The 13,695-nt window shown below is 39.9% G+C and overlaps 1 protein-coding gene across 1 annotated transcript in view; it reads left to right on the forward strand.

The window, feature by feature from the left end:
- Positions 1–201: 201 nt before the first annotated feature.
- SH3BGR (SH3 domain binding glutamate-rich protein) overlaps positions 202–13,695 on the forward strand; it is a 28,901-nt gene continuing 15,407 nt past the window's right edge. The window contains exons 1-3 of the mRNA XM_008948955.1: positions 202–319; positions 6,603–6,788; positions 13,053–13,133. Of these exons, the coding sequence (XP_008947203.1) occupies positions 275–319; positions 6,603–6,788; positions 13,053–13,133 (312 nt within the window). The 5' untranslated portion in view covers positions 202–274. The remainder of the gene's footprint in view (positions 320–6,602; positions 6,789–13,052; positions 13,134–13,695) is intronic.

Genomic DNA, 13,695 nt, shown 5'->3' on the forward strand with positions numbered 1-13,695 from the left:
ATAAGGCCAGGGGCAGGTGCAAACCTCTTGCTATGGCTCCTCTTACTAACCAATCCTCGACTGGCCCCTCATCCCAAAATACATAAGAGCCAATAGAGTGGGAAAGCCTGGGACCCTGGGGAGAGGCCAAAGCTGATAGACTGCTGGGGGGGGTTGAGGGGGAATCCATTTAGGACCCGGGTTAGCCCAGGAGCTGTGTTTGGATTCCTCTTGGGACCGTGGTGACTTGTGGATAGCGGGCGTGCTCTGCTGATTCATTTTCATTACTGTCAGCATGGTGATCAAAGTTTTTGTAGCCACATCTTCAGGGTCTACAGCGGTAGGTGTCTCATTTAACATGCTCCTCTTTCTTCTGGGATCAGGTTGGTAAATTAACCTAGGAGATCCCAGGACATCCTGAGTTTGCATGGAGAAAAAAACCATTTAATTTCTTCTAGTCTGTATTGTGCATCTTGCTCTTGAAAGCTACTCAAGATGCAGAGAATTCCTGTTAATGCAGGCTTGCTTGCATGCTAGGGTTTGCTACAGATGTAACATTTACATATGAATTGTCATTTAAATAGATTTCATTCTGTCTGAAAAAGTGTATCCAACATATATTCACTGAAGAAGGAAAAAGTGTGGGTTTTTTATATTTGCACAAAAGCTAAGGTGGATTGTTTACAGGAGAAATTAATGCATTTGGTTTTAAAAGGTACTTTAGGATGCTGCTCCTGGAAAAGGGGAGCTCTGTCTAAGAAAAAACCTGGAGCCAAAGTAAGCTGAGCAAAGCTATGCAGAAAAAAAATTCTTCCCTATCCTCTTCCCTTTTTCTAGGTTTTTAGTTTTATTTTTATGTTTTTCCTTGGGGTTGTGTGTGTTTTTTTCATGTGTGCATGTCTTGAAATGCTATACTGGTGATTTGTAATATTGAGATCTACTGCTGTAGCTGTCAGCATAGTGTATCAGCTGAAGGGAAGGGCGTGTGAGTAGTAGGGAGGCTGGAAGTCTGTAGGAGGTGGGAACCGGGAAAGGACTGTTTCCTTTTATATCCAGTTCCCAAATGAGCTCGGATTGCAGTTTTCCTTTGGCAGTTCACTCCCTCCCCGTGACATGGCTAAACAAACTGGCTGGTGCTTGCACGTAGCTGTAACCACATTTCTGTCTCTCTGACACCAGCTCCACATCTTTGAGAAGCTTCCAGTCTTGAAAAGCTCCAAAACCCTCTCGTTCATGGGGCCATCACCTCTACAAAAGAACTAGGGGTCATTCATTTAAATTCAGCTTGGAATATGGTTGAGGAAGTTTGCAGTTCTCTCCTCAGCTTGTCTCACCAGGCTATCGCAAAGCCTGACACTCTAAATTTACTGTTGACATTTTAGCATTCCTTTTGTAACAAGAAACTTCCAACGGTGGGGAAAAAAAGAAGAGGGGGTTGGAAACTGCAGTTTTGGTAATTTGTAATCTAGCAGTTACTGCTCGAGTAGCTCATTAATTTGCAATATGCTGTGCATTGGCAGTCTTTTTGCTCCTGTTTAGGCTCCTGTTTCAGTCTTCATTGACTGACCAAAGAAGAGTCATCCCTACGTCCTTTGCCACTCACCTGTTTTGTGGGGGAAGTTGCGACTGTGGCTGGAATCCCAGTGCAGACATTCAGTATGTGTGTGCTGGGGCCATCCTCAGGCATGAACTGTTACCACTCCGGCTGTAGGACTGGGGCTGTAGTTCAGCAAGGCAGTTGTATGAGTGCTTTGATGAAACACTGGCATTCAGAGATCATTTACGCAATTAAAACTAAACGTATCATGTATTTAGCACTAGCTGAACCAAGATCTTCCCTCTGCTATACCCATTCCTTGTATCTCCTCCCAGCTAGGCAGCTATAACTAACTCCTCTCCTCTTGGACTGCTGTGAAGGGATGCGTGTGCTACACTAGGCAACGTGCAAGCTTTACCCAGCCATTCTGAACTGTTAAGCATTGCCACTGTGGTTTATTACTGCTAAGAAAGGTAGCTAATGCCAGTGAACTGTAGTAGATTTTAAGCCTATTAATGCCAATCCCTGCTGTATATTAGCAGCCCACAAAAGCTGTCAGTGAGATCCCAGACATATACTGGAAGGAAGGGTGTGGCGTATGGATAGCTGTAGCAATCTCAGAAGGCAGCATGTTTTCAGATTACTGGTACATAATTGCAATGCCAAGTAAAAACAGCGTTTAGCTAGAGTAGTTTTCCACAGTTACTGATTAAAATGGGTGGAAGGTATCCTTTCAGTGAACCTCTAATGAGTTTTGGTATACATAAAATAAAACTCATGCAAGGAGCCAGCACAAAACCACATCAACAAAATCCTATTAAAACCAAATTTTGTATCAGCCTTGTACTGCTTTTCCTGAGAAGAATGAATTTAATCCTTGAAGAGCTTAAACTGGAAGTCTAAATAGTTCTAGTAGCAGTTATTCTCTTTGATGTGGCTGACCTCTATCAGTTCTGTGTTTTTCCATTTAAATGTCAAAATAAGATGGGCCTAGCCTCCTCTGGTGTAAATCAGCAGAGGATCATTGTTAAAGAATGAAAAATGTTTCTATTCTATGTATGGCACAGTCACATCACTAATTGCAAGTGGTTATCATATTAAATACTTTTAAAAAGTAAATATAGTGAACTCAGTAACATCCTTGTGGCCTGGATCAGCCACTTGAATGATGTCTTTCACTGCAGCTCTAGAGCATATCTGCAGTCTGTATTTTTCCCCTCAAAAATTTATTTTAAACAACTTCAGCTGCATTAACTTTCTGCTCCAAACTTAGCTGATATTGAAATATTCATTAAGGCAAGCAGAACCGGAGAGACATTTTTATAGGGTTAAAAAGTACTAAATGCTTGGCTTGAAGCAAGCAGTAATAAATAAATAAATAAATAAATTTTTTACTAGGCATAGAGGTGCTTAGAAATGGGTAATATCCTGCAGGGTTCTAAGGAACCATAAATCATGGGAGAAAAGGGGGTTCATGCCTTACACAGAGAAAGTCTTCCAAAGTCTTGCTTACTGCTGCTCATGGTTAGGACACCTCTAAAAACCTTTCATTCCCAGCATTTTTGGTGACATTTTATTAACTCGCCCACCTTCAAATATGTAGGTCTCAGAAAGGCTGGGGAAAATGTAGACTATTTGAATTATGTTCCTTAAAATACAGTGCAGAGGTTTTTCATCTGTGGCTGTGAATCTAGCTATAAACCTGAGCTCAAATTTCAAATCAATTTCAAGTCAAATCAGAATTTAGAGTGTGATAAATAAGAATAATTATCAGCAATAGATTGTCCATGCAGTATTAGAATCAGAAGCTGCAGCAACTCTGCCTACCAGCAGTAATGTTCCTCTTGCTGTAAATTGTTGCTTATGTACTGCTTGCTTCTGCCATAGACAGCTGGTCAACACAAATGCTCTGGATTGTGAGGATATAGAGGATAACATTTAATAATGTATCAGGTGAACCTAATCTTATCTATAGATTTTACAGTCTAGGTAGATAACATTTATTTTAAAATTTTTTTTTTCCTTATTTCAAGGGACTAGCAACTAAGGATGGTAGACCTTCAGCTTTGTTGGAAGGGAAAATGACATTGATGAAATAATACCCTGTTCACCACAAGTTTCCAGGGATTATATTCCCAAATCATCCAAATTCTTCCCATACCATCAAGACACAAGTGAGGGTACAAACAAGCTCCTACAATCTTACCCATTCTAGGAAAACTTTTGCATGTCCTCTGTGTCCTGGAAGATTTCACTCTCTCAGTCCTCTTTGCTGGAGAGGTTAGTGCCAGCTACCTAGTGCCAGCCACAGCAGAGGCTTTCTTTATGGTTTCATACTTAGGGTGAGTTCCAAGTCTTTTGTTCTGCATAAACCCCAGTAACTGTCAAGCTTTAAGACACAGTACATCCTCTCTGGAGTTTCGTGTTGTCATTGTAATGAGCAACATTTTGCCTTTTCCTAATGCACACATAATTGCATGTAACTTTTTATTTTTCCTCAGCACTCATTTTTCACACAATAATTTTTGCTTTCAGTCCTGAAGCCTCCTGTATATTATGGACTTCAAGCTGAAGAAAAACTGTTATCCAGGTTTAATTCTGAAAGTTATAGCTATAGCCATAAGCAAGGGAGTGCAGACTTTATATCTCAGTTTCCATTATCTCTTCAGAGGCACTATCCATCTGGGGCACCAGCTATTCCAGGAGCCATATCTGCTTCTGTGACTGTGTCCAAAGAAACAAGCTGATGCTGAAACTGCTGCTGACAGCACTTGAGTACATTGTCTTTCAGAGCCTGTGGTGAAACTCTTGGTACTGGCTTATGCAGATTTTATTAACCATTTATACAAACATTATCCTGCCACTTCCTCCAATGAACTGTCCCTCAGACAATACTTTCTGCTGCATGAACGTGTTCTGCAAATAACTGTGCAACTAAATAGCTATAAAGAAAATTACCTCTATTTAAAACATGAAAATAAGAATATAAATAAACACCTTTGAGATTTGTCAGCTGCATGGCTTTTGAGCACTTTGGATTAGTGCTTCCATTCAAAGTAATGTACTTTTTTTAGCTCACCTTAAACCTTTGTCATTGTCATCAAAATGTACATTTTACAGTTTATGTTGTGTGCCTGTTTTTTGTTTGTTTGTTTTTTCCCTAAGCAAGCATGGCTGTGTAGATAGATATTTCCTTAGTTAAATAAGAAAAAGAAATTTTACCCTTGATCATGAAAATTCATTCTTCAGTATAATAGGCTTTCACTCTACCTCAGCTTTTCAGGTTTATTACATTATAGAGATACATAATCCATGAATTATTTCTCATCTCTTTGTCTGTCTCAGACTGATTTACACTAGCTTAGCGTCACTTTAAGTTCAGTTGTTTGGATGTCTCACTTGTGGAAGACATGGTTTCAAATCATATAATGGCTCATATGTAAAAATTACCTTGATACATCATTCTAGCTGCCATCTGCATAGGACGCTAGCTTGCTGCACAGTGTAGCATAACTGGGAGAAGAGAGTCACATCTGGAATGTGATAGTGCTAGACAGTAATTTAGTTGTCAGTGACTGAAGAGCAGCTTGAGAGAATTTATACAGATCAGTCCTGCTTGCTTCAAATATTGCAGTACTTGTAGGGCTAAAGTTTGGTCTTGCAGCTCTTAGTTAGACAAGTTAGACATATACAAAATGGGGAATTCCTTTAAAAGTAACTTAAGAGTAGCATACCTTTAGTAGAAAAGCATAGTGAGTATTACATCTTCAAAGTAAAGAGGTAAGTTGATGAAGTGCTAGGGTCTAAACCCCAAGCCCTGAATCAGGGTTGATACATGGATGATGCCCACAGCCAGGCAAGAGAAACTTTCCTCTTGTTTTTTTCTTAAGACCTGGCCAACCTTGGGAGAAAAACAATTAGGAAATTACCACCAGGTGCCCTGCCTTTGGAATTAACATCAGGTGTTTCACCTCTAACTTAACAGTATAAAGGTTGCTCTGATTGCAGTTTACTGATGTAGTAGGTGTGTTGTGTATGTGCTTTCAGTTGTTGGAAGGGCTTGCTGGTCACTACAAGTACAGTTCTCAGTGAGAGCAGGACAGAAAAGGATTACCTGTGTAATATTGCTTTTTCTGGGCAACTGCTGTATGACTGGAATTGGACTGATGGCCTGGCTTATTCCTTCCCCCATGACCTCATCTCTGACTTGTTTCGTTCCTTTCTTTGCTAGGTCATATACCCTGAGTGAATGTATTGATCTATTTGTTCCTCTGGTTGTAGCCACCTCGTATCTTATCTACATACTTTAGAATGAGATGGTAAAGTCTTTCCTGTATGTATATTGCTACTGTTCGTATCCTTCTTACTGTGTCATGCAGTCAGTGAAAGAGTTCCTATAAGCTTAGTGCTTGTGTTCTAGGTCTGCCTAGAAATAATATCAAAGAGAGTAAGGACCATGGTTGAATTTTAGGTGGCACAGAAGGTGTGTATAATGTGCTTTATTTGTATCTAATATGTTCTTTATTGTACAACTGGAACATTGTTCTGTGATGTGGGAATTATTAAAACACAGGAGTTAGGCTATGCTGGATTTTTAGTGAGTTTTCACTTGTAGTTAATTATGCCTAGCATTAAAGAACAGGGGCAGAGAGAAACACGTGACCCCCAGAAAGCCAAATATCATACATATGGAAGAGGAAAAAGGAGACTCATGTATTGAAGAGAATGTGAATGTCCTCAGACCTGTGTTGACTTCAGGCAGGGTTAGCTTAGGTGTCTGCACACCACACTCACAGATCTAGGATCAGAGTAGGAGGCTTCATGCTGAGCCTTCTTTCTTAGATAGAGGTATCTTAGCTTCCAGGGAAGAAAGAAAGAAGCTGGGGTGAGGGAGGGGAATAAGTAATGTCAATGCCCTAGGTGCTGAGAAGTGGTGTTGAATCTCAGCTTCCAAAAGTTTTGGGGCTACTGGAGCAGTGGATCCAACCTGACATGCTTGCATTAGTTCTGCTTGTAATAACAATTGCTCTTAGAAAACAGTTTTCTTTCTAAAGAAGGAATGTTGGTTTTCCTCTTTCCTAACCAGATCAAAAAGAAGCAGCAAGAAGTAGTGGGCTTTTTAGAGGCCAACAAGATTGACTTTCAGCAAATGGACATAGCAGGTGATGAAGACAACAGGAAATGGATGAGAGAGAATGTCCCAGGTGAAAAAAAGCCTCAGAATGGAATTCCCCTCCCTCCACAGATCTTCAACGAGGAGCGGTACTGTGGGGTAAGAAGATGTTTAGAAATTTAAACTCCTTCACAGGGAGTGCCTCTTTTCCATCCCTAGGAGGTGTCAAGCAAGCTACTTAAGACAAGTGGAGATTTACTTTGAAAAAATAATTCTTAGTACTTTTTTGGTACATAAAAGGACTGAAACAAAAGATCTCTCCTTTTTAAGAGAAAAATACACAAGAAGGCAAAACTGACTAGAGAAACACTCCTTAACAGATTGTATGGATTATTCACAGCAGACCCAGAGCTTGTGCAGGACCCAGAGCTCACTTCAGGGTGTGGAAATGGCTGCCTGTGATGAGCTCTGTGTTCTCCTCTCACGTCCTCCTGCTGTGGAACTCGCTCACAAGTTGCCCTGTTTTTGGCCCTCTGCCTGCACTCTTACTTCAGATCCTGAAGACCAAAGGCAGTACTGTCTAGGTGGTGCTATGACTTCTTCACACAATATCTCAGGATGTCCAAATGTAGACTATGAGAACAGCTCAGCTGCACTAGGAGTAGTAAATGCTCAGTTACGTGGCTTGACAATACCAAGCTACTCAAGACGAGTAGGGTTCATAGCAAGGCTGAACTGCTATCTCTATCTGTATTGCATTGTGCCTCCTGAACTTTCAGTTAATTCTGCATGGTGAATATTGATGTTTGACACAGACTCATCTGCACTTCTAGGAAGTCAGGTAGATGTCTGAGGCACCAGGGGCTGTGAACAAGAATCTTTTTCTGGTATCTTATAAAAACAAGAGGAAATATAGTTGACTGGAATAGTTCTAGTATGTGGTTTGAATTCCTGCTTGTTTAATAAATATCCAACTCTTCATAACAGAAATTTTAACACTCATCAGGTGCTTTTATATTCTCATATATGCTTGAAACAGGTGATTTCTCTTGAGAGAGTTTGTTCAAGTCAGTAATAGACAATATTGTACTAGTATGAATATTTGAAACATGAATTAAAGGAGATATCTGAGAGGGTTTTTTTCATAGTCTGGATGGAAATATATAGTCTGGAAAATACTCTGATATGATTGCTGATATGAACTTGCAAAGTACTCTGAAATGCAGATCACATAGTGAGCCTAGTTTTAAGTTACTCCACAAATCCAGTGTGAGCTACTGCAAAGGTTGTTTTCAGACAGGAGGGATTTACGTGCCACTGAGTTTTCAGGATTAACTTCAGTGCTCTCAGAGCAAAAGTTGCCAGTATGAATAATGGAGTGAAATTGTTTCCTTATTTTCTTATAGGAATCCTATAAGGGAGCTTGATAGGTTAGAGTTTATGTGCATTTGAACATCCAATCTGCATCAATAAAAAATAGAATGTGATATATCTTACTCTGGATTTTGTGGCAGTCAATGTTGCAATGAATATTTCTGATATTCCCTGGAGAGGTTATATAGTGAATTAAAGAGTAATTGCCTTACAAAGTGTTGCAGCTCATCAGCCTTGAAAGTAAATGGTAAATATAAAATTTTTACTCCATGTCTGAAGCTATTTCAGGAAGCCAAATCTACATCTTGAAAGAAGTCAAAGTTAAGGAAGAGTCCTTTACAAAGACACCTCCATGCAGAAACAGGTCCAGAAAGCAGCTGCAGCTACTGATTCAATAACTATGTAAAATTTACAATTAGCCTAAAAGACTCCAGAATTCTGATGTACCCAGCTCCCAAAGCTCATAGCTATTGATCCCAGTGAGTGCATAACAAAGATTAACTTATAGCACCATTATTTCCAAATAAATAAGGTAAGGAGATGCACTTTATATCAGTACCTGAGCCTTACCCTTCTCCTCAGGGGAAGGTGCCTAAGGGAGCCACGCAGTGAGTGTGAAGTGGGAATATGTGGCCTGGCAGACTGGTGCAAAATTCCTCCAAGTCACACAATGTCTTTTGCAACATGTCTACAACATAAAGCTGGAGTTTTGCATTCATTTCCCTGCATAAACTGTTCGTGTCCAACAGACCTATTGTTCTGAAATCTAGAACAGTTTTATGCTGTTTATGGTTTACATGATATATGTATCACTATTCCCCTGTGTCCCACAACCTTTGTCCTCAGCCACCTTATTAAAAATCAGGCTGAGAATTGCAAAGGTCTCTCTGTCATGGACTCTAGTCCATTGTCCAGTATTCATGAATGTCCCTTGAAAATATGATGCCCTTGTTAATACAATCTTCAAGTGCCTCAGTCTTGTGGCATCTAGAAATCTTCAAATTTGTAGCTTGGGTAAATGTAACCAGTTTATACCCATTTCCTGGTATGCCAAAAATCACCCCTTAGCTTAAACAGTTGCAGTCCAATGTATTTGTAAATGGTAATCATATCCTCTATTAATCTTCATTTTGCTCTGCCAAGCAAGTCAAGCTCTTTACACCACTTTATAAGACGTTTTCTTTTTCTCTTCCTCCGCCCTACTAGTTTTGTTTTCTCATTTCTGAGTAGTTCTTTGGTATTAGGTCAAACTAGTTACATTTAATTTCTGCTCATCCTCCTTTTGAGATCATTCTTTTCCATCGACTCCTTTCCTATAGATTGTCCTGTATGTTTGGTTCCTGTTCAGACACGTGCAGGTGTGTACATATTAGCGGCATTCTGGCCTGGAAGTGATGGCCTTGGGAGATGAAAATTCAAGATAAAAGATTTCCTTATTCACCTTGAGAAAGAGGGATCTGGAGATCTTTACTAGGATCATGAAAGCTTTCAAATATTTTAAGGGCAAAAAGTTGTTCATTATTGGTCTGAATTCAGTATTAACTCTGCTTTGAGCAGGAGGTTGGATGAGATGGTCTCCTGAGGTCTCTTCCCACCTGAATTATCCTGTGATTCTAGGATTTTGTAAAATGCTTTCTGCTCTGCACAAGATGTGATGAGCAAGAAATGCAGTAAAGAAAATTTAAGTTGGACTTTAAAAAAAAAGAGTATGTCTCATTTCATTCAAGGTCTTTACCAATGGATTGGAGAAATACCTATCAGAAACAGCATTGTGGTCCCTGCCTTGGAAAAATGGTCCTTTGAGATCTTCTCAAATCCCCACTTGGGTGATTTTTGAAATTTTGGGGGTGGGGTTAAGGAAAGAGGGGATACTGGGGACAGGTGGTGAGACTTCCTTTTTGTGCTGGAGTAGACTGACATAATCAACAAGTAAATGCAGCGCTATTGCTAATCTCCTTTTCTGCTGATTCCTAAAAGTATCTGCATCTTCTGGCTGACCCTGAAAAGTTGCTTCATTTTCTAACTTGTACTGTAAAATGGAGGTTTCTTATGGATGCATTTATGAAAATACACCAAATGTGAGCAGCTTTTCTATGAGGTCAAACTGTCATATTAATAGAGTCCTATTTTTCTTTCAGATCTTTGGTATTGCCACTTGCAGATTAGAAATGGATTCATTTTGTATGCCTGGCTATAACACCAATTTCAAGTATCCATTCTAATCCATCAGTGTTGGCAATTATGTTCTTATTTGATCTTTTTCTTAAGCTGCTTCTTTGCTCATGTCTAGACAGATGTCTGCATCTGTGTCACTTTGTAAATATATTGAACACTGTTGCTTTTGTCTTTGCTATTGCTTAAAAAAAAAAAAAAAAACAAACTAGAAAACTAGGAAAGAATGGAATGTAAACTTCTGGTTTTCTCTGTAAGCTGAAATACATAGAATAAAATTTTTTTTTTTTTTCAAAGAATCTCTGAATTATTAGGTAACACTTTTATCTGATGCTTCATATAACTGCATTAGATGACCTCTGGGGTCCCTTTCAACATAAGCCATGCTACGATTCTGTTCTATCCAGTCAAATATATGGAAATCACAGGGACCTCTGGAAGTCTGTAGTCTAGCCTGTTACTCAAAGCAGGGTTAACTTGAAAGCTAGCTTTTGTTGCCTGGGCCTTTGGCCATCTGAGTTTCAGAAGTCTCCAGGCATGGTGTTTCCATGGCCTTTCTGTGAACTGTGCCATGCCACTTTTGGGGAAGAACTTTCTGCTGATGTTCAGTTGGAGTTTGCTGTTTTGCTGTCTGGAGCTTCCACAGTGGTCATACAGGGGGTGAGAGCATAAAGTACATGCATGTGCACTTAAATTGTAAAGAAAAACTCACAAGAGTATTTCTTTTAAACACTTTTCACTGTATTTTTCAAAGTCTAGTTCCAAAGACAGATGACACCTAGACCATTTATGTCTTCTCATACAGATATAATATTATTGCTTACCTGAAATGAATTTTTACTGCTTATTTTTTTTACTGCCTGCCTTGGGAACAGTTATCTTTGGTCATTCAGTTAGTGGAGGTGTGAACAAGTCACCATTAGGAAAAAGTACAAATATATGATACAAAACTATTCCATGATCACCGTGGTCATAATTAGCTTTTACCCCATGATGAATGCATAATGCCTTGCCCCTCATGGTAAGCAAGGTAAGTGACCTTCCATTTACTGCAAGATACCATTTACTGTGGGATGTCATTGTACACTACCTGTTGCCAAGAAGTAGCTGTTATGATAGAAGGTTGCATCCTCTTCTGATAAGGACTTCCTCTGGTCATTCACATGCCTTGCTTGTGCCCTCAGGTCTGGTTATTTACGAGGCTACCCATTCCTGGAGATTTTTAGTACGCTTGCTGTCTGCTGCTTTTCCTCTAGGGAGGAATGAACAAAAGCTATTAAATATCAAATCCGCTTCATGGCCCTTCCCTCTTGTAGTCTTCTCTTTTTTTCCCAGCTATCTACATGGTCTGCCATAGTTTGCTTAGGCTGTTTTATGAGTATTTGGTATACAGAAGGACACATGTTTCCTATTTTTATATGGCCTATCAAAGGCCCATGTCAAATTCCAGCCTTTTGCATTGCAGAAAATCCTCATTCTTGTTTGCTGTGTTGCTCCTAAGTTTATGGGTTAGACTCCAGATGATGGTTTTCTTAAATACTTATGACAGACCTGGGTTAGATAAGAAGAATCCGACAGCAACATAAAAACACCAAAGAGATTGTTTGGGAAATGGGTGGTCTGGAGGAGCAGCAGGTGTTCTGCCTAGTCAGGGAAAAATGTGCTCTGGGGTTTCTCTAAGACCGGGCAGTTGCCACTGCCTGTAGCTACATCTCTGAAAGCCAGTCTGACCCTTAGATAAGTCAGTAAAATGGGCTGTCATTTACCCTCTCTGTTAAGCTATGTTACCTCTTCCAAACTGGACTGAAATGTCATTGATTCCAGTCTTGTTGACATTAAGGCAACTTCTAAACCACCCACTCTATCCCCTCCCTAGGGCTGTCCTTGGCCAATAATTTTATCTTCTGCAGGTATTAAACCAGTGCAATAAAACAACTCAGGTCCTAACCCAGCTTTACAGTCAAGTCTCAAAGATGAGTCAGCACCTTATTATTTACAGACTTCTATCTTTGGAGCTATTTGAGGTGAGAGGGTGGATGATAACATGGTCCAGGAAGTTGTCGGGGGCTCAGCAGACACGCATTCAGTCCCCTGTCCTACACAGAGCTTTGTCTGTGTAACAATCTAGTGATAGCAGAACTTCCTTAATTGACAGGAAAATTGTAAAGGTGAATACAGCAAAGACCATGCACATTCTAGGTGGCAGGATAGGAACAATCCCTCTTGTCTTTTCAGTTATATTAGCACTGAAGAGAAAGCAGCATTTAACATAGCGATTTATAACTTCAGGTCATGTGTGGATAAGGTATTTTGGCTGGTACTTGTATGCTAGAGGGAACAACATGGTCCTTTGCTAAGTTTACTTGAAAAGTAACTGCATTTTCTAACCAGAGCGTCATTCTTTAAAATAAACTCCAGTTTCTTCAGTATAATTTCACTTGTGCTATTATGTTGACTGGTGTCTTTTATTTACCATAAAGCTGTCCAGGGTTTTTGGGGCCTATTTTGTGTTCTTACTCACAGCAAATTTTATTTTAGCATTTAAATGGGAATAGCTTTTCTTTGGTGTGTACAGCTGAGGCACATTAAAATGAGATGCTTAATTTTATCTGATTCTGACATAGATGTGATATAATTAAAGTGCAAGTCTCTGGAGAGTTTTGCCCATTTGTTCATTGTGCCAGCCAGTGTGAAACTCTCTTTATCTGAGTTTTCTTCCCGGGGCTTAGATAATGCAGGCACTTGCACAAATGCAGAGTCATTCTCATCAATATAAGAAGGATGTGTCTGGGCTAGTCTCTTCCTGCTGTACTTTTTGTTTGATTTTTGTTACCAATTCTATGTTTGTTTGTTTGTTGTTTTTTGTTCCTTTTTTAGGATTTTGAATCCTTTTTCTCAGCAAAAGAAGAAAATATTATTTATTCATTCCTCGGACTTGCTCCTCCTCCAGGCACAAAGGTATGCACTGCTGTCCTTCCATGGGGGCCATTTATTTTACTGTAGTAAAAGGTGAAGATAGGCAGTGACTCAGCATGTCAAATAAGGGGCAGTGACAAGTGACACTAGATGCTGCTGCAGCAAAAATTTCTTGGGAGGGAAAAAAAAAATGTCTGGTTCAGTAAACACTAGAAAACACTTTTCACTTCCCTTCTTTCACAGCAGGTTAGTTACCATGCCTCCAAATGACAATTTTGTTGTTGATGCAAAGTGGTGTTTTATCACTTTCAGATTTTAAATAATGCTGGATTTCATAATGCAATTTATAGGTTGTGTTAATTACAAGAAGCTGAAATGCTGGGGTTTGAACCCTGAGCCCCCGAATTAAGGTTGACATATGGGTGATTCCCACAGCCCTTCATGAAGAGGTGGTGAGTTTGCCTTATAGCTTCCCCCCAGGGTGCGGCCGGCCCTGCAGGGGGGGCCCTAAGGGAAATGAGGCCCAGGGGTCCCACACTGAGTTGACCAAGGTCACGTGTCTGCTTGGGGATAAAAGCTGGGACCACTTGCAGGGAGTCAGGAG

Source organism: Merops nubicus, unplaced genomic scaffold (assembly GCF_000691845.1).
Source record: "Merops nubicus isolate BGI_N331 unplaced genomic scaffold, ASM69184v1 scaffold6061, whole genome shotgun sequence".
In the NCBI taxonomy this organism is placed as follows: Eukaryota; Metazoa; Chordata; class Aves; order Coraciiformes; family Meropidae; genus Merops; species Merops nubicus.